Source organism: Lipotes vexillifer, unplaced genomic scaffold, assembly GCF_000442215.2.
Source record: "Lipotes vexillifer unplaced genomic scaffold, Lipotes_vexillifer_v1.1 scaffold2612, whole genome shotgun sequence".
NCBI lineage: Eukaryota > Metazoa > Chordata > Mammalia > Artiodactyla > Lipotidae > Lipotes > Lipotes vexillifer.
This window is the reverse complement of record NW_006793649.1, coordinates 16,926-35,972: the sequence shown is the minus strand read 5'-3', so window position 1 is coordinate 35,972 and position 19,047 is coordinate 16,926. Positions and strand designations below refer to the sequence as shown.

General features: G+C 44.7%; 1 protein-coding gene across 1 annotated transcript; it reads right to left on the bottom strand.

The window, feature by feature from the left end:
* Nucleotides 1-7,358: 7,358 nt before the first annotated feature.
* Nucleotides 7,359-18,006, bottom strand: ZFP3 (ZFP3 zinc finger protein). Its single transcript, XM_007466504.1, has 2 exons — nt 17,947-18,006; nt 7,359-9,101 (listed from the first exon to the last, which is right to left on the bottom strand). The coding sequence occupies exon 2, from the start codon at nt 9,091-9,093 to the stop codon at nt 7,582-7,584; it is 1,512 nt and encodes a 503-aa protein (XP_007466566.1). The 5' UTR covers nt 9,094-9,101; nt 17,947-18,006; the 3' UTR covers nt 7,359-7,581.
* Between the last annotated feature and the right edge of the window lie 1,041 nt (nt 18,007-19,047).

Below are 19,047 nucleotides of genomic sequence, written 5' to 3'. Positions count from 1 at the left end.
TCTTTCCCTCCCTCTCCCTCCACCATGTGAGGACATAGTGAGAACGTGGTCATCCACAGCCAGGAAGAGAGCTCTCAGTAGGAACCAAATTGGCTGGCATCTCAATCTGGGATTTGTAACCTCCAGAACTGTGAGAAAATAAATTTCTGTAGAAAGGAATGAAGGAAGGAAAGAAAGAGAGAGAGAGAGAGAGAGAGAGGGAGGGAGAGAGGAAGGAAGGAAGGAAGGAAGGAAGAAAGAAAGAAAAAAGGAAAGAAAGAGAAAGGAAGGAAGGAAAGAAGAAAGGAGAAAGGAAGGAAGAAAGAAAGGAGTTAAAGAGGCGTTGCCTGTATTCAATGGACAGAACATCCAGCCTGGCAGGGTTCTGCTGTAGATAGTGAGGCTCCCAACATATGGTTTGTCCTGCAATAGATTCTAATCCTTTCAATAACAAGTCATTTAAAAACTAATTTTCAAGGAATTCCCTGGCCATCCAGTGGTTAGGACTCCACGCTTTCACTGCTGAGGGCCCAGGTTCAACCCCTGCTCAGGGAACTAAGATCCCACAAGCCGTGTGGCTCAGCCAACAAAACAAAACAAAACAAAACACACAAGAACAACTAATTTTCAAGATTATCCTGAGCATACTACTACATATGAAGAAAACATAAGCCTGTGATGATGCTGAAGCAGCTGCAAAAATAAGAATACTGAATCCCAGCAAATACATTTAAGATATAGCTCACATGAAGAGAAAAATATAATATATCCAAGAAGATGGAAATAATGTATAAAAACAGAAACGAGATCAAGAAGTAAACAAAGCCTCTTAGGAAAGAAAGATTTTGAGGATGATACAGGTGAAGTATCTGATTTGGGTTTTGTTTTGTTTCAGTGCTGAAAGTTGCAAGGAAAATAGGTGTGTTTAAAGCAATCTGTGGCTATCTTGTATTTGAGTAAATCATATAGTGGATCAATTCCCTCAGCTAAAGAAAGGTTTTGGTTCAACTGTTTAACATTTTACGTGTCCCCATATCACATAAAGAGATATAATTTATATTAGATGGGTGATATAGACCTTTAATGCCATGGCCATTAAAGGTCTGCATAGAAAAATAAAGGACAGCAAGGGCATTATGATTCTACATTCAGTTAATTAAATTTGAAATGTCCAATTCATCATTTATGGCCTCTTATTTATTTAAGTCATTCATTGGTTAATTTTTTTTTTTTTTTTTTTTTTTTTTTTTTTTTTTTGCGGTACGCGGGCCTCTCACTGTTGTGGCCTCTCCCGCTGCGGAGCACAGGCTCCGGACACGCAGGCTCAGCGGCCATGGCTCACGGACCCAGCCACTCTGCAGCATGTGGGATCTTCCCGGACCGGGGCACAAACCCGTGTCCCCTGCATCGGCAGGCGGACTCTCAACCACTACGCCACCAGGGAAGCCCCATTGGTTAATTTTTGAGTGGCAACCCTGGGCTGGATGCGATATGCTCTTCTACAACAATGTAGCCCTGTCCTCAAGGAGCAGGACAAAATCAGCTGGCACAAAGGGCATTTCCAGTCTAGTGACATCGGTAAAGAAGAGGAAAGATCAGAGCAAAGTTTCAGGTCGGAATGAAAGTGTCCTACAGTGAGTAAATCCCCAGATCACTGTGCACTGTGGATGCTCTGATGCTGAAACTGGTGAGAGTTCTGAGCAGAGGCTTTTCCGCATTGGTATTCCAAGGGCCTCTCCAGTACAAGTTTTCTGATGAACTCCAAGGTGGGAATTCTGTCTGAAGGTGGAATTCATTACATTAGAAGGGTTGCTCACCAGTGTGAACTCTCTGATGCAGAGAATCTCAGCTCCACCCGACCGCATGAAGACCTCTCGGGTCTTTCCCACATTCGCTGCACTCCTGGGATTCCTCCCACTTGGGAGTCAATGGAGTGGAGTGTGGATTATAGTCCTCCTGTGACTAAAGTTCCGCCCTGTCCCCACCAAAACCCAGCTCAGAGAATGCCGACATAACCAGCAGATCAGGAGCACAGAAGCATTTTTCTCCTTTCTAGATGATGTTTTGGGTAATCTGCCCACTCCAATGCATAATCACCCTTCTTAGCAAAAGGCCTCAAATAATCAACTCTGCTGGCCACCCTGCGCTCATTCCCTCCACATCTGTCGTCTCAGTTCCTCCAGCAGCCTCAGAGGACAGTGCTTTCTTCCTTCTTTCTGAAGCCAAACCTGCCTTCTGTACCTTGAGTATGTCCTTTCCCACTGCCACTAAATTAAATTTAAAAAATTAGTTATTAGATAAGTATCTTAATAGGCCTGGCTGGAAGTTCGAAAGAACCTGGGCCGCGGCAAGGACTCCATGAACATCAGGGAACGGCGGAATAGATCCCACCCGGGGATGTGAAACGTCCTCACAAACGACAAATCACAGCGGCCTGAGATACGCCAGCCCAGGTCCCGTCCGGCGGGCGCCCCAGTACTTGACTTCGGGGTCAGCAGCGCGCAGTAGCCCACTCTCGGGGCCCTCCCACCTCAGCCTCCGGCCCCCACCGGTCACCAGCAAAAAGGCACCCCGGCCCTCGTCCAATCACGCCGCGCGCCGCCCCGGCCCGCCCCCGCCCGCCAGGTGGCGCACGGACAAGGGTCCCCAGGCTTCCGAGAGCGGCCCCAGCCTCAGGGCTCGGTGAGGCTCTTATCAGTACCTCTTGGTCGCGGAGGCAGTGGTGGCCGAGCGCGTTCGATGACTTAGAGGTTCGTCGGGGTCGGTGCCGGCAAAGTTGGGTCCACCGATGAAAACACTGCAAAGCGTAGTACAAATAAACATCAGCCTTCTCGTCAGCGGCACCGCAGGAGAGATGCGAGTCGCGGCCGAGCCCCAGTGCAAGGCCCGGCTGGAGACAAGGACGTGGCAGGGACGGCCAGCGGGTGCAGAGGAGTGAGCTCGCGTCCTGGGGCTCGAGGAGGGGGCCGCGCCTGCCTCGTCGGCCGCCGCTCCCCAGCTCTCAGGGAGGAGGCGGGCTTCCTGCTCCGTGGGAGAATCGAAGCCTTCTAGCCTACTCCCCCCTCCGCAGCGCTGACCTCTACTGCATAGCTCAAGTCCCCACCAGCCTCTTAGCGCTTAGCCCCCCGCGCGTTGCACAGGTCCCAACACGTCGTAGGGGCTCAGCAGGTGGTTGATGAATGTGCAGGGACCCCGTTATTGAGGCTCCTCGCCTCAGGTTATCACCAGAATCACCACGTCCCGCTTCCCACTGGATTTTACTGAGGCTCCAACTCCCGTTCACTTTCAGGGGTTCACCCAGGAGGATAGTCTTGGCATAGCTTCATCCCCAAAGCTGAGAGATGTGGTGAGGTAGAGGTTATTGCGGGTTACTTGATAATTTGTTTTATAGGTAAAAGTTTGATTTCAGGACCGTGTAAAGGACTACAGAGGTCCAAAGATGAGTTTCAGATGGTCCATGAATTCCCTGAATGTGCATGCACATTTTTCTAGATAGAGCTTTCCTGAGTCTCAAAGACCCCCTACCTAACAACCTAAGGAAACTGCCTCAGACCAGGAGTCACACAGGAGAACATGTTAAAACAAAACAATAATAAACACCAGCACAGAAATCTCAGTAACATTTTTTTAAAATCCAGAATATCTTCCCCCCCCCCCACCCCCCGCACCGCAAGGCTTGTGGGAACTTAGTTCCCTGACCAGGGATCGGGCCCTCAGCAGTGAAAGCACGGTGTCCTAACCACTGGATACCAAGAAATTCCAGATCCAGAATACCTTACATTAAGTTGATAATCCTGAAAAACTAACTGTATCTATCTAGATAAACAAAGTAGGTAACATTTGCCCTGTCATGAAAGATAAAAGACCTCACCAAGCAAAGCAGAAGATCAAGGACCGAGTAAACAGGACTTCCCTGGTAGCGCAGTGGTTAAGAATCCGCCTGCCAATGCAGGAGACACGGGTTCGAGCCCTGGTTTGGGAAGATCCTACATGCCGTGGAGCAAGTAAGCCTGTGTGCCACAACTACTGAGGCTGCATGCCATAACTACTGAAGCCCACGAACCTAGAGCCCATGCTCCGCAACGAGAAGCCACGTGACGAAGCCTACGCATCGCAACATAGAGTAGCCCCTGCTCACCGCAACTAGAGAAAGCCCTCACACAGCAATGAGACCCCAACACAGCCAAAAATAATTAATTTTTAAAAATAAATAAATAAAAGGACAGAGTGAACAGCTTATGTAAAACCAGAAGCTACCAGAGCACATGTTGGGGTACTAAGGTGAAATTTATAGGATGGCAGGAAAATGGCATACAAAGTCATATTAAGACCATAATGAAACAATGTACTTTGGAATATACTTAGAAAGGCATCAAATCAGTAAAACTGTAAAGAAATACTTTATTTACATAAAGTGTTAGTATACCAGTAAAACTGTTTAATTAGGGAAGGATGAAAATGTACATGGTTAGGTCTGCAAAAATTCTGAAGGGCATTTCTGGGTATTTTGGTAGGTTTTTGAGATTGTGAGGCCTGGTATTTTTAATGGGTCTAAAATTAAGAAAATTCACATCTTTTCTTTCCTTGATAGAATTCTACTTGCACTAGATTATGACTACCAGTCAATTATATTATGGTCAGATTTTGGCTCCTAAGAAAATTGAGGGGGAGGGGGCAAACAAGGAAAAGAGAAATATTTCTGAGCTAGCTGGGTGTAAGGTGGATAAGGGCAGGTAGTGAGGTTACAGGATGTGTGTGTAGTGTATATAACAAGGTGGAAATAATTTCATTCACCAGAATTTCTCTTGGGAAAGAATTAATATATGTTGGAAAATTCTTCTTAGAATGAGAGGTGAGAACTTCTTCCCTTAATATGATCAGGCACAACAAAAATTGGTCACTAAATTGCCTTCTAGTGTTCCAATGAGCGGTCTGTTATTGAAGGGCCTAAAAAGGAGCTGAGTTGACAGCCCTGAGAGGGGAGGACAAAGAGAAAAACCTTCAGTGGCAGTTTGGCAAAGAAGGGACTGCTGAGAACGAGATGTCTAGTAGGATACAAACCCCCTTCTCCACCTCTTACACACCAGAATCTTGAGTAGAGTCTGTATTACTCATGGATATGTTTCTGTGAGGGGATCCTTTCTGGGGAGCTTGAAGAGGTGCTGAGTTCTATATTAAGGGCTGGCAAGGGGTGAATGTGCAAATAAAATATTCAAACACAGGAATAAGAAGTTAAGGGAATAAGTAACATCCAGGTTTCACATGAGAAAGATATGTTTGGGTATAATTCAATTTGAGCTTGAGTGATGAAAAAAGGAATGAGAGCACACTGCACTTGTAAACACCCTATGGAAAGAGATGAGTTAAAGAACTTCTGCTAACGTCTAACTACTAGAGACAGAGGTACCTGAAAGGATGTGGAAACTGTGTAATCAGCTTTTTTCTGTTTATTTTGATATGGACTTTTTTTTTGTCTTTACTGTATTTGTTACAATATTGCTTCTGCTTTATGTTTTGGTTTTTTGGCCTTGATGCATGTGGGATCTTAGCTCCCCGACCAGGGATCGAACCCACACCCCTGTATTGGAAGGCAAAGTCTTAACCACTGGACTGCCAGGGAAGTCCCCATCAACTGTTTTACTTGTACAGCCCTTTTCTCAAGCCAAGAGCATGAGCCCGGGGGTGGGGGCACATATCGGGGTACAGAATAAACCCACTTGATGGGTTTTGGCTATGACCAATTATGTTTCCAAGGACATGATTTAAATCCATTATATTCAAATTCATGTAGTAATTAATAATGAATAGAAAATGTACAAAGGATTTCGAATAAGGCAGTAATGCATGCACCTATTCACAGTACAACATAGTGCTTAGGAGCACAGCTCAGGGCTGGAGTCTTGGCTCTAGCACTTACCAGCTGTGTGATCATGGGCAAGTTACTTGACATCTCCCCTGCCCCTCACCTTTCAAATTGGTGTAAGAGAACCCACATCACTGATGGTTGTGCAACTCTGTAAATTAACTAAAAAGCATTCAACTGAACACTTAAACAGGTGAATTTTATGGTATGTAAATTATATCTCAATAAAGCCGTTTTGTTTGTTTTTAAAAAAAAGAGTGACCACACCATAGGGAGGCTGTGAAAACGAAAATGTAAACTGTCTGGCACTGTGCCTGGCACATAGTAAAAATTCAATAAATACTAGTGATTAATATCAGTGTAATAAAGAGATTAAAGACTAAAACACTGAAGATATATAAAGTTAAATTTTTTAAAAAGAAAAAAGGAATTATTGGGCCAGTTGAAACTTGAGATCATTTAGTTCAATTCCTCTCATTTTACAGATGAGGAAATTAGGGATCAGCAGGTGAAGTGCCTTATTCAAGGTCTAGTTCTAAGACCAGACCCCAAGCAAGCTGGATCCCCGTTAGTGCAATTCCCACTACCATTCACTGACTCAGAAACATTGACACATGAAAAATTGAGGATGTGTTTCCTTGAAGAAAAAAAAAAAAAACACGTAAGAGAACACAGAAAACACATGTAGAGATGCTGAAGAAAGAGAATTCCAAAGACTAGGGCAAATTGAGAAGAGGCTGTCATATCCTGGCCTATTAGCCAGGGACCCCAGCAGTGGGGCCCAGGTCATGGGAGCTTAAGTGCTTTGGCAAGGCAGGGTCCTGGTCAGTCAGGTGAACCAGCTCATCACTGTGGCCAGGTGCCTAGTGACAATGAAGCTGCAGTCCTCTTTGTTATTTCCTAACACAGGATCTGTCAGCAGCAGCACAAGCTGGGGCCCAAAGTGAATGCAGCAGAGTTCTTGGGAGCACTCAGTCTGAACGGCCCTGAAATGAGAAAGAGCTGCAAAAGAGCTGCTTCTGCCCATGCTGAGTAGTCTGGCCTCACTTGTTTATCCCCTGGCCTTGCTAATCAGCCCCTCTGGATTCTGAGGGCCTTCACTTACAATCCTATAAATTGCTTGTCAGTTTCCCCTATCATGGCACCCTCTCAGATGACTAAGGAAGCCTAGCAGGAGATGAGAAATGACCCACGCTTCCCGCTTCTTCATTAATGCTGCCATCTTCCAAGGGAACTTGATAGCAAGTTTGGAAGATTTTGAAGCTAATAAAAGCTTACTAAATTCCAATGATAAACAGTGGGAAAGACAGAGGTGTGTCTTCTAGGCCATGACTTTAACATTTCAGGGATAATATTCAAGGGGTCAACTCTGTCATTCCTAGGAAGTGGTGGAATCATGTTCTTCCATTTTTCCTGAACAGTAACAATTTGGGCTAGATGGCCAGTAAAGACCCCTAATGTTATGTGATCCACTAGTGGGGAGGGAGGAAGGAAAGGAAAAAGGGATAGTGAAGAATTAAGGCCTGAAACAGCTTTTATGATTTAACTCAGTACACTGAAACTTCTCAATGAATAGTTCATAAAAGTGCCTCATCCTTTTTGACCAACTGTTTAAATAAAAATCAGTAAAAGGACAGAGGAGGTTCTGTCCATTCATTTGATCTGAGAAATTGGGGTACAGACTGAGGACAATAAGTCTGACTTCAGCTTTTCCACAGAAGGCTTTCATGCTTTTCAGATCATTCCATACAGTGAACACTTTGATGTCGGAGGAGGTGAGAACTCCGACTAAAGGTCTTCTGACATTCTTGGCACTCGTAAGGCTTCTCTCCAGTGTGAATTCTCTGATGTATGATAAGTTGGGAATGCTGGCTGAATGTTTTCTCACACTCATTACATTCATAAGGTTTCTCTCCAATGTGAATTTTCTGGTGGAGAAGCAGCTCAGAGTTATCCCAAAAGGTTCTGGCACATTCATTACACTGATGAGGTTTCTCTCCAGTATGAATTCTCTGGTGGACAATAAGATGAGAGGTCCGCCTAAAAGCCTTTCCACACTCAAAGCATTCATAGGGTTTCTCTCCAGTGTGAATTCTCTCATGTCTAAGAAGTTCTGAGTTTCCCCTAAAGGCCTTCCCGCATTCCTTACATACGTAGGGCTTCTCACCAGTATGAATTCTAATATGTCTAATAATCTCTGAGTTCTGGCCAAAAGTTTTCCCACATTCATTACATTCATACGGTTTGTCTCCTGTATGAATTCTTTGATGCCGGATGAGCTCAGAACTCTGACCGAAGCCTTTCCCACATTCATTACACAGATAGGGTTTTTCTCCAGTATGAATTTTCTGGTGTCTAATGAGGCCTGAGCTATGCTTGAAGGCCTTGCCACACTCATTGCATTCATGATATCTTTCTTCAGTATGAATTCTCTGATGCTGAATAAGCTGTGAGCTAACCCTAAAGGTCTTCCCACATTCATTACATTCGTATGGTTTCTCCCCAGTGTGGATTCTCTGATGTAGAATAAGGGCTGAATTCTGACTGAAGGCTTTACCACATTCTTCACACTTATAAGGTCTCTCTCCAGTGTGAATTCTGTGATGGTGGATGAGATGTGAACTCTGAATGAAGGCCTTTCCACATTCATTACAAGCAAAGGGCTTCTCTCCAGCATGAATTCTCAGGTGCCTTCGAAGGCTTGAGTTAGTTCCAAATGTTTTTCCACATTCTTTGCATTCAAAGGGTTTCTCACCACTATGAACTCTCATATGCTGAATAAGATGTGAGTTTTGATTAAAGGCTTTCCCACATTCTTTACATGTATGAGGCTTTTCTCCCAGAGAATTTCTATGTGTTTTATTAGGTCCTAAATTCTCTATGAAGTTTTGGCCAGAAGCAGCAAATGTGCTAACTGCCTCTGCCGTAGTATCTCCCTGGTACGTGATCAGGTTTGAGCTAGGATTGTAGGCTCGCTCACTTTCATTATTCTCATGGTCTTTCTCACTTGAGGGTGATTTCTTAAAGATAATCAACCCTGATGCAAAGTCTCTCTCCTCAGGGGACACCTGCTCCAGAACTTCTTCTGTGGACTCTCTGGAATGCTCCTCCAATATGTCTTCTTCACATGCTGCTCCCAACTCGTGACCCTGATAAACCACCTTCGGAAGTTTTTCTAATATTGCCCCATGTGGTTCAGATTCTTCAGAAATTTCTTCCTTGGGAATTACCTCCTTGTTCTCAGTCCCCATCTCACAATCTGAAATGAGAGAGGGTAAGTCTGTGAAGTGGCTGTATCTCAGCTAAATGAAGCCAATACTAGGGAGTATGGAGCTTGACATGGTTCTGACAGCACCCAAAAGCACTCTCTGTATCTGGTGAGATTACAGGACGCTGCTGAAGAGAAGAGAAAGATTTAGGATTATGGTGGACATGCTACACAAAGAGCAGACGCTGACTGAGAAGAGTGAGGGAAATTATCAGAGGAAGAGATTTAAGGAGAGAACAGGAAATGGATGGTAAGAAGATAAAAGTTCCATAATATTAACAGTGAATTGAGGCAGAAACTGAGGTTGGTAATAAAAACATTTAAGGAAAATTATGGCCATATTAATAGATGGTATATGGAAAAGGTTGGGAAAGGGACAAAAATGACTAATATAACCTTTGGGTTTACAGAGGAAGAAACCAGAAATGAGTAGCAAGAAGAAATATCTTTAGTCCAGTTCTGTGGCGCTCACCAGCTCTAGAGAATAGGGGATTGTATATGTTGTAGGCGTTACCTATTCAAAAGGTTAATGTGACTTAGCTATAACAGGGACAGAAGGAACCACCCTTGGCTCCCGTATATTTGGATAAAGTATGGTTCTAGCTTAATTTTCTCCAGATGGTTACTAAATTGTATCAATACCTAATTTTCCCTACTAATTTGAAATGCCTCCTATACCATAGTCTAAAGTTCCATATATATCTGGGTCAATTTCCAGGCTCCATTCAGTTCTATTGATCTATTCCCTCTCTAACACCAAACTGTTCAACCTACTGTAGCTTTAAATTTTTTAATATGTTAGAGAAAGTGCTCGCTTGTTAGTCTTCTTTCTCAAATATTCCTGTCTATTCTATTTTTCCAAATAAATTTTAGTATAATTTTGTAAAATTTCCAAACTTACCCTGATGTTTTTATATCCATCACGTTTCTGTATGTCTTCTCTTTTAGTGAGTTTTTCTTATATTTTATATCTAGTTGTTATTATATGTGTGTGTGTGTGTGTGTGTGTGTGTGTGTGTGTGTACACACATATATATATACATACATATAGCAATGCTGTTGATTTTTACTTACTAATATTGTAATTGGTCCCTTTATACAATTTTCGTAGCACTTTTTTTTTAGTTTTTTAAAAATTTATTTTATTTTTGGCTGCACTGGGACTTGGTTGCTGTGCGTGGGCTTTCTCTAGTTGCAGCGAGCGGGGGCTACTCTTCGCTGCGGTGCGCAGGCTTCTCAATGCAGTGGCTTCTCTTGTTGCAGAGCACGGGCTCTAGGTGTGCGGGCTTCAGTAGTTGTGGAACGCGGGCTCAGCAGTTGTGGCTCGCAGGCTCTAGGGCACAGGCTCAGTAGTTGTGGCGCACGGCTTAGTTGCTCCGTGGCATGTGGGATCTTCCTGGACCAGGGCTCGAACCCGTGTCCCCTGCATTGGCAGGCAGATTCTTAACCACTGCGCCACCAAGGAAGCCCCTCTTAGCACTTTTATAAATCTTAAAGCCTATACTTTTTTAAAACTTCTAAAAGGCTGTGGCAAGGATTTTTAGTTGTCTATCCCAATTTCCACTCTTCGCCACCTCATCAGCAACAGAATAATGAATTTATTTTTGTAGCAATGAGGCTGCCTAAAGAAATATATTCTCAGCCTTCTTTGCAGCTAGATTTGGCTATGTAAACAGTTTCTGGCCAATGAGACAGTAAAATGCAAATGACAGCATGAGGGACTTCTGGGATATCTCCTTAAAAGTAAGGGGATACATTTCTTCACCCTCTTCTTCTGTGCTGTGCCTGGGACATGAAGTGATAGCTGAAGTGCCATCCTGGACCATGAGTTCACCAGCATACCCTACAGTGGGACAAGAACAGGAAGGCACCTGGGTCCCTGATGACTCTGTGGAGCTGCCATACTTGCCCTGGAACACCTGCCTCTGGACTTCTTTTATCTAACAGAGAAAGAAGCTTTTTCCTTGCTTAAGCTATTATGGTTTTTTAATTTATGAAGCCAAACTTGCTCCTAATTGGTACAATGGCCCCAGGGGTTTAGCTGTCCCCTCACAGAAGATCCAAATGCTGGGGAAATGAGCCCAGCTTCTGTTCAGGTATTAAGCAACCGGGAGCTAATATTGAAGAGGAGAGGCCCTTTGCCTAGAGCAGTGCATCTGTGCACGACAGCGAATCTGAGCAACACAATCCTCCTATCAATAAAAGTGTTAATTGCCGAAGGTGATTCTCAAGGGGGAATGGGGCAGCTATGGGACTTCATCCTTATATTGCAGAGTCATGGAATGGTTTTTAAGCGAAGGAATGACACAGTTCATGGTCAGATTAGCATTTCAGGTAGATATACACAAGTGGCCATTTACTGGCTGAACCAGAAAGCAGCAGACCAGGACATAAAGGAGATCAGTTAGAAGTCTGATGCAGTCATCAAGGCAAAGGGTGATGAGATCTAACTAGGGTAATAGTGGTAGTGTGAATGAAGAGGAAACAGACTAGAGAAGTGCTTGAGAGGACAAATTCTCTAAGACTTGGGGTATGATTGGATATAGGTGTAAGGAAGGTGTAATTAGATGGATAGTGATACCACCAAGGTTGGGAATATTGAGGAGCAGCTAGGTTAGGGGGGAAGATGATAAATGAGCTGTGTTTTGGACAAGATGAGTTTCAACACATCCATACAGAAGTACCAAGGAATCAGTCAAAATATATTGGTCTAAAGCTTAGAGCAGTCAGGACTAAAGATACAGACTTGAGAGTACTCAGCATAGACAATAATGAGTATAGCTGTGACAACTGTCAGATACTGAAGACAGAAACGTAGAAAGCCAAGGCCAACATTGAAGAGTACTCCAGTTAACTTCCATGTTCCCCTCCAGACCTTTCAACTTTTCTTCACCCTGCTCTCTGCCCCAGAAGGTAACCTATATAGCACACATCAAGGGGCCCTCTGGCCTCCAGTTGTGTTCCACCAATGGGGAGCCCTAGCAGGAGGCTGGAAGGAGGGAGGAGAGTGAGGTCAGAGTATTTATCCTCCTGGTTCCTTCCTATGAGATCACCTTGGGTTCATGGTGTCCCTCAATTGAAGTTCATTACTCCTCTCAAGGAATCATCCTACCCAGTTGTCTCTGTGGGCTCCAGGCCCTCCCCTACCTCTTGCCTCTTCTGGCCTAGGGCTGGTGACTACTCTGCTATTGCCAATCCCAGCTTCCTCAGTACCCTGCCTACACCTACATCTTTTATATTAACTTCTTTGCAACTAAACCCTACTCAAATTATCCTAATTTGAGCAAAGTACCTGTTTCCTGTTAGAACCCTAATGATAAAGGGGTAGTTAGAGGAAGAGAAGCCTGCCAAGAAGAGAAAGAATGGTTAGTGAAGTAGGAGAAGAACCAGAAAAAGTGTCATATAAGTCACCAAGGCAATGGCAGAGGGAATTACAAAGCGTCACACACAGTTGATAGATCCAGTAGGATAAGAACTGGAAAACGTCTGCTGGGACAATTAGGTGGTCACAGATGACATGTAAAAACAGAGTCAATGGAATGACAGAAGCAGAAGCCAGCTGGCAGTGGACTGATTAATTAATTTGCTGCTTCTTTCAAAAAATTTGGGTTAAAGGAGAGGACCAAGATGGGCAGTAGTGTAAAAGGTCAAAGAAAGTCAAAGAAGAATTTTCTCTGATGGTAGAGATTTGAACATGCTTATATTAGAAAGGATGGTGCCAGTAGAGAGAAAGGTTAAGAGGGATGAAAAGATGAGATTGCTGAAGAAATGAAGATCCTGAGAGGCAGGAGAGACTGGGGTCAAGTGGTGAGGGAAGGGGAAAGGGGTGATTTGGGGGTGCCCTTTGTACTGCCCCTTTTCTCTGCCCAGTCTCCAGTCACCCACAGGATCATACCCTCTGGCCTCCCTAGTCACTTAGGGGTGCAGCCCTGGTAAGCCCTCTTTCCTGACACCTGGAAGGAACCTGATCTCCTACTGAAATCCTGAATTGTTGGAAGCTCTTTGTGCTACCCCTAAAAATGACCTGGAATCTTCTTCAACTTTCCCCCACTCAGCGCCTTCTCTAATTTTCCCCTGGAATAAGGGCAGGCACACAAAATCTAGATTTCTCCTTTTCACTGAAATTTTTGAAAATTATAGATAATGTGTACCTATGTAAGTGTAAGAATCCACTGTAGAGAATTTAGCTATCTTCATCCATGGTACTATTTGAATTAGAAAGTACTGCCTTAAATAAATTTCTCTCTAATGCTCAGCCAAGAACAAGTTCTACAAGCTGGTATTTCAGTCCCTATCTACTTCTGACCCCCTCGCTGGCCTTTCCTTTTCAGCAGCATCTCTCCTACAGTTACTTCTTTTCCAACATCAAGCTCCATATAAAGTCAGCATTCATAAAACCCACATCTGTCCCACACCATATGGAAAATCACGTGTCCACAGTAAAACAAGATGCAAGACATAGAAGTTAGGTATGTATATCTATCCCCAACTTCAACACCTGGTTCAAAATTCTAGTCCAGAAAGTCTTCCCCAACTAAAATTTGCCCCCTCTGACTATTCTTTTACTTTGCATTCCACCAGCGACACGATATTAATGCCATTTGTTAAATATTGTTTTGTCTAATAGACACCTTCTCATATACAAATCTATGCCATCCTCCTTTTTTTTTTCTTTGGATGCACTGTGTGGCATGCAGGATCTTAGTTCCCTGACCAGAGATCAAACCCATGCCCCCTACAGTGGAAGCGCAGAGTTCTAACCACTGGACCGCCAGGGAAGTCCCAAAGCCATTCTCCTTTTGGTTGATTTTCCAGAGACACAGATACACATTAGACCTCGTACTCATATGGAAACACTCTATTACTCATAGCATAAATTTAAATTTCCAAACATAATTTCTTATGTTTGTCACTTCTTCACTTTTCTAAATTTGAAATTAGTTGTTTCTGGAGAGAGATAAGATGGATGTGCCATCTTAGGAGTAGGATGACCACTCTTGGTCCTCAGTCTGGGGGATGACAAGCAACTACTGGGTCTCCATAGTTCAGAATAGGGTCTTCAACTCTGCAGATCTGGATTTTTTTTTTTTTTCAATGCACTCAGAAATCCTCATTCACAAAATACTGATGCATAAACCAAATATCCACCTATTAATTAACCATGAGAAATAAAACTTCAAAAGGACCATACTGTCTACATGAGAAGCCACATAAAACCCTAAAAATTGTTTAGCTGGCTTACAATCATAGCAGGAAGATTTTTTTTTTTTTTAATGAACAATCCTTAAATAATGATTCTTGGCCTGGAATTAGGTTAGATGCAGAAAAGTCAACTGGAAAATCTCTAAAAATACTAACTTCCAGGTCCCACATCAGACCTCTCAGAGTCAGAATCTCCAGGAGTAGGCAAAGGAATGTGTAGTTTTAACAAGTGCCCAGGTGATTCTGATGCCCTATCAGGTTTGGGAACCACTGTGTTAGATAGTCTGAGTGACTGGAGTTATCTAACTCTCAGTCTGGTGCATCCATCTCTACCAAGGTCTGGTCCACCAAGCAGATCAACGCATGTGCAAAGCAGCAGGATTACAGATAACACTGCCAGTTCTTGCTCTGCATTCTTTTTTCCTGCCCTCCAACTTGACCCCTCCCCCAACCCTACCCTAAACTTCTGGAAGCAGACAGGGAATATAATACAACTGACTAGGTCACATTTCCATTACACTTATCAGACTGACCCTAGTTACTGTGACTGGACCTGAGTCTGCCCAAACTACCTAAATCAGAGTTTACAGCAATCTCTTGGGATAGCAATATCACTTAATCCTCTAAACTTATCTGCCAAAAACATATTGTGATTTTTAGTAAAAAATCATTGAATAATCTATCAGCTGACAGCCTGATTAGGTCTTTTTAAAATGTTGTTAAAAGCAAAGGTTGCAAAAAATTAAAAAATTTTAAAAAAGCAAAGATTGGGACTTGAGTTATAAAAGGTCCAAGAATCATTTACTCCCTCAGAAAATTGTCCCCCTGTGTGGCACTCCAGAGGTTTTTCCACCCCAGAGTGATATGCCATAGTAAAATTAAGGAGGGCACGGGTGAGAGGTATGTCTTTCTTCTGTAAAGGAGGAAAACAGCAACTGTGAAAAAGGAGGTGGAAAAGAGAAATCTATAGGCCACAGGTCCACTCTCAAGCACACTGGTGGTAGGCAAGGGTACAAACTGAAGCCAAGGATCTAGAGATTGATGTCCATTCAACAATCCATGCACTTACAGATGTTACAGAAAATGTTTGTGGACTCCCTCAATATATGTCATTTGAAGACTACTGCACTTAACAGCATTCTGGGCAGAGCATGGGGTGAGCAAAGCCTCAGAGACTAGGAAGTACAAGAGGAATAAGAAAAGGAACAGAAAGAACATTCTGACCTCAATGTAGCATGTGCAGAGTTGGGGTAAAGAAGGAAAGAAGATAAGTGAGGATGCACTAACCTTCTGGGGAGTAATGAAAGCTCTTACTATGTGCCAAGCAACTTACACACATTCTCTTGTTACACCCTTACAACCTCTTGCTGAGACAAGTATGCTGGAGGCATCAGTGTAGAGAGGAGCGAAATCAGCCAATCGGCGTGCTTTCCTGACTTTCTCCAGCAACACTTTTGACAGCCCCAGAGCAGGCTGGGAATCTGGGGACATGCGTGGTGGAAGAATGAGAAAGTGAGGGACTTGAGGATGTTAGCCAGGACACAGTTGAGATGACCAAGTGAGACAGGGAGACAAATGAAGTGGGGGAAGGAGGGAAGAGTGGAGGTTACAGACAGGGTGAAGGATGTGGTGAGCACACGGATCCAAGGGCAGGAATCCTGCCAATTGGCATGAGGTTTAATTTTGAAATGTCAAAATTTATAACATACCAAAAGTAACATCCTTTGCAACTATTCAAATTCATGATGAAAAAATGATGAAACATTTTGGATGTCAACTTACAAACGCGTAAGGGGATACACAAAGCTTTTCAAATTATTTTATGGGATATTTGAGCAAAAAAGTTTGCAGTGGCCTCACACTCTTTGCAGGAGATCTGACCTCACCCAAGAGCTCCAGGAGTGAGCTCCAAGTGAGTTAACCCAGTTAAGTTAATACCATTCCCCTTGCCAGTGACTGTTCAGAACAGTAGGGATTGTTTCAGGAATGGACAAATGCCTTCATCTGGGTCAATGATACTCTGAGGAAGTTTGCTGGGAACTTCTGGGAATAGTTTCCTGCCGTCCTGAGAGAACCACAGAAGAGACTTCTACATATTGTTGCCTGGAACCGCTGCTGCCATTTCACTACCAGCTGTGGATGAAGGCAGGATGAGCTGAGAAAACTGAGGGGAAATGGAGCCAGCAGGGCCACTAGATTCAGTCATTCCTGAAACCACTTTACCTCTTGACTTCCAATTATGAGAGCTTATACACTATTTTTTAGGCCAGCTTGAATTGTATCCTGTGACTTATAGACAAAAGCATCTTAATTCATAAAAATACTTTTCCTTAACTTCTGAAAGGTCAGATCCTACTAAATACTCAGTATCCAGTACAAGGATCACCTCCTCCCCAAAGTCTTCACTTACACCTGCAGGAAGGAGGTTATCTCTTGGTCCTCTGAATCAGCATTTCACTCACCTCTTTCTTTGTACTACAGTTATCACGTCGCTTCCGGTTCACTGTTCTCCAATGGCTACAGAATAAAAACTTCTTAACATGGCTCATCATGCCTTCCTGGTCAGGCCCCTGTCTCCCTTCCCATCTCCTGTCCCATGCTCTCCAATGACAGGTGGGAGCTGCAGTCATGCTCAGGGTGCTGCAGTTCAAACACTTCTTATTCCTTAAAGCTTCTCTGCCTTTGAGAACAGGTTATTCCCACTTCCTGGAATACTACTGCCCACCTTTTACACTTAACAAACATCTACAAGGCTCAGCTCAGACACAGAGAGTCCCCTCTGTCTTCTTCTCTGTCCCTAAGACTCCTTCACCTTGTTGCAGCTACCTCATTGTACTGTTACTCTATTTTCATCTCTGCTTCCTTCTTCAGACCATGAACAAGGATGATGTTCTATTCATCTTGATATTCCCAGCGCCAAGCACATTTCGGGTACCTGCTAAATATCTGTTAAATGAATTTGTGTAAATATCTTATTTACATAACTAATCTGTGACACCCTTGAGGACTAACTGGATATTTCATTCATTTTGTATCTAAAGAGCCTAGATCGGTGTCTGACACATAGCTGACGTCAATAACTATTTGTAAAAATAAGTTCCTTCTGCCAATCTGGATGACACTTACTTTAAAGCACTGTTATCCTCTTTTCCTCTGTCCTCCTGGTTCCCACAATCAAAAGGCTCTACTAACTCTGCACTGAAACCTGTCTCCTTTCCGTTAACTAACCCTCTTAAACCAATATCCGGCCCTGGGCACAGTCTGCCAGGAGGCCTGAAGTTTATGACACTGCCCGCCATTTCGTCCCCGCAGCTTACTTGGGGATGGAATGTCAGAGGAAACCACAGCTCCCATCATCCCCCACGTAAGGACACCCCCGCGGAAGGGGGTGTCCTTGCTGCTCCTGTGCCCGCGGCTGACGGGCAGGGAACCAGGACGGAGACGGGCCCTGGCCGCGTCCAGGGTATGTGCCGGTGGGGACCCGGTGGGGGATGGGGATACCATAAAGTCCAAGGTCACAGAGCGAACCCGGGTCAGGCACGGGCCTAAACGTCGGGTTTTCGCGGGGCTCGTGGGCCAGGGGTTCGGGACCGCAGCACCCTCCATCCCCGGCCGGGACAGAATGAGGTCTCACCTCAGGCAGCTACCGCCCCACACGCGCTCCCCTCGGGCTCCCCGCGCTGCTCCGCCCGCTGCCTCAGAACCCGCAGCTGTTGTCTGGGTTTCACTGGCTATGGGCATCAGCCACTTCCGGTACCCGGGCCGCACTCCAGCCAATCAACGCGCGCCGCACTCCAAGGAGGAACAGGTGGTCGGCAGGCCGGGGTCTCCTCACCCTTTCCAGGCTTGCTTTGCGCCGGTTCTCGCGCTCACCCGAGCCCCATCTCGCCGCTGCCCTGCCACACCAGCTCTCTGAAGTGGCCCTGTGCGCCTGGCGATGCCCCACTTCAACCCCAGGATCACTGACGAGCTAGGTCCTCCGAGTTTCCTAGAAAGGCTCCAGGGGGATGCACTTCCGCCCTGGGATCGGCCGCTCTGCGCGCTGCTGTCGCTCCCCAAGCATTGATCTGGACTTGAGAAATTGAAAGTTGGCTTCGCTTTCTCATCGGGCAGAGATCACGCGCCCCCCTGCATCCCTTATCCCGTCACTCCCTCCCTTGAACTACACGAGTCTGGTAAACACAGACCCCTACATCCTAGGAACAGGCCAGTCATCTGCTGGGGGCGAAGGGAGACCCGCTCTTGAAGTCAAGGAGGGCTTACTGGAGGGAGTGATGTTTGGGCTGAAATCCGAAAGTTGAGCGGGAATTACCCGGGTCAAGAGTGAAGGGACAGCGGTTCCGGCAATGGGAACGGCATTCTCCCCAAGCCTCCTTATTTCTTGAACAGCTTGACCCTTCTCAACTCAGCACCTTTGTGCTTGTTACTTCCTCTGCTTCTTGTTATTCAGGTCTCACTTCAAAGGTAACTGCATAGGAGAAGCCTTCCATCCTATCTAACGTTGCCTCAAACTATGATACCCCTCCCAAATATCAGTTACAGGGAAGGACTATGATTGGCCTTGTTTAGGTCTGGTGCTCACCCCTGGACTAATCATTGTATTCAGGGGAAAGGGATAGTAGGTTTAGCCAAATCTGGGTCACTTGTCTGCCCTAATTGTGGGGTCAGGCTTCTATGTTTGCCTCACCATAATCCTATGGAATAGGGAAGGGAGTGACTACTCACAGAAAGTGAT

What these genes read in the sequence shown, in the direction of transcription:
- ZFP3 (XM_007466504.1), bottom strand. Translation starts at nt 9,093, where the DNA reads ATGGGGACTGAGAACAAGGAGGTAATTCCCAAGGAAGAAATTTCTGAA.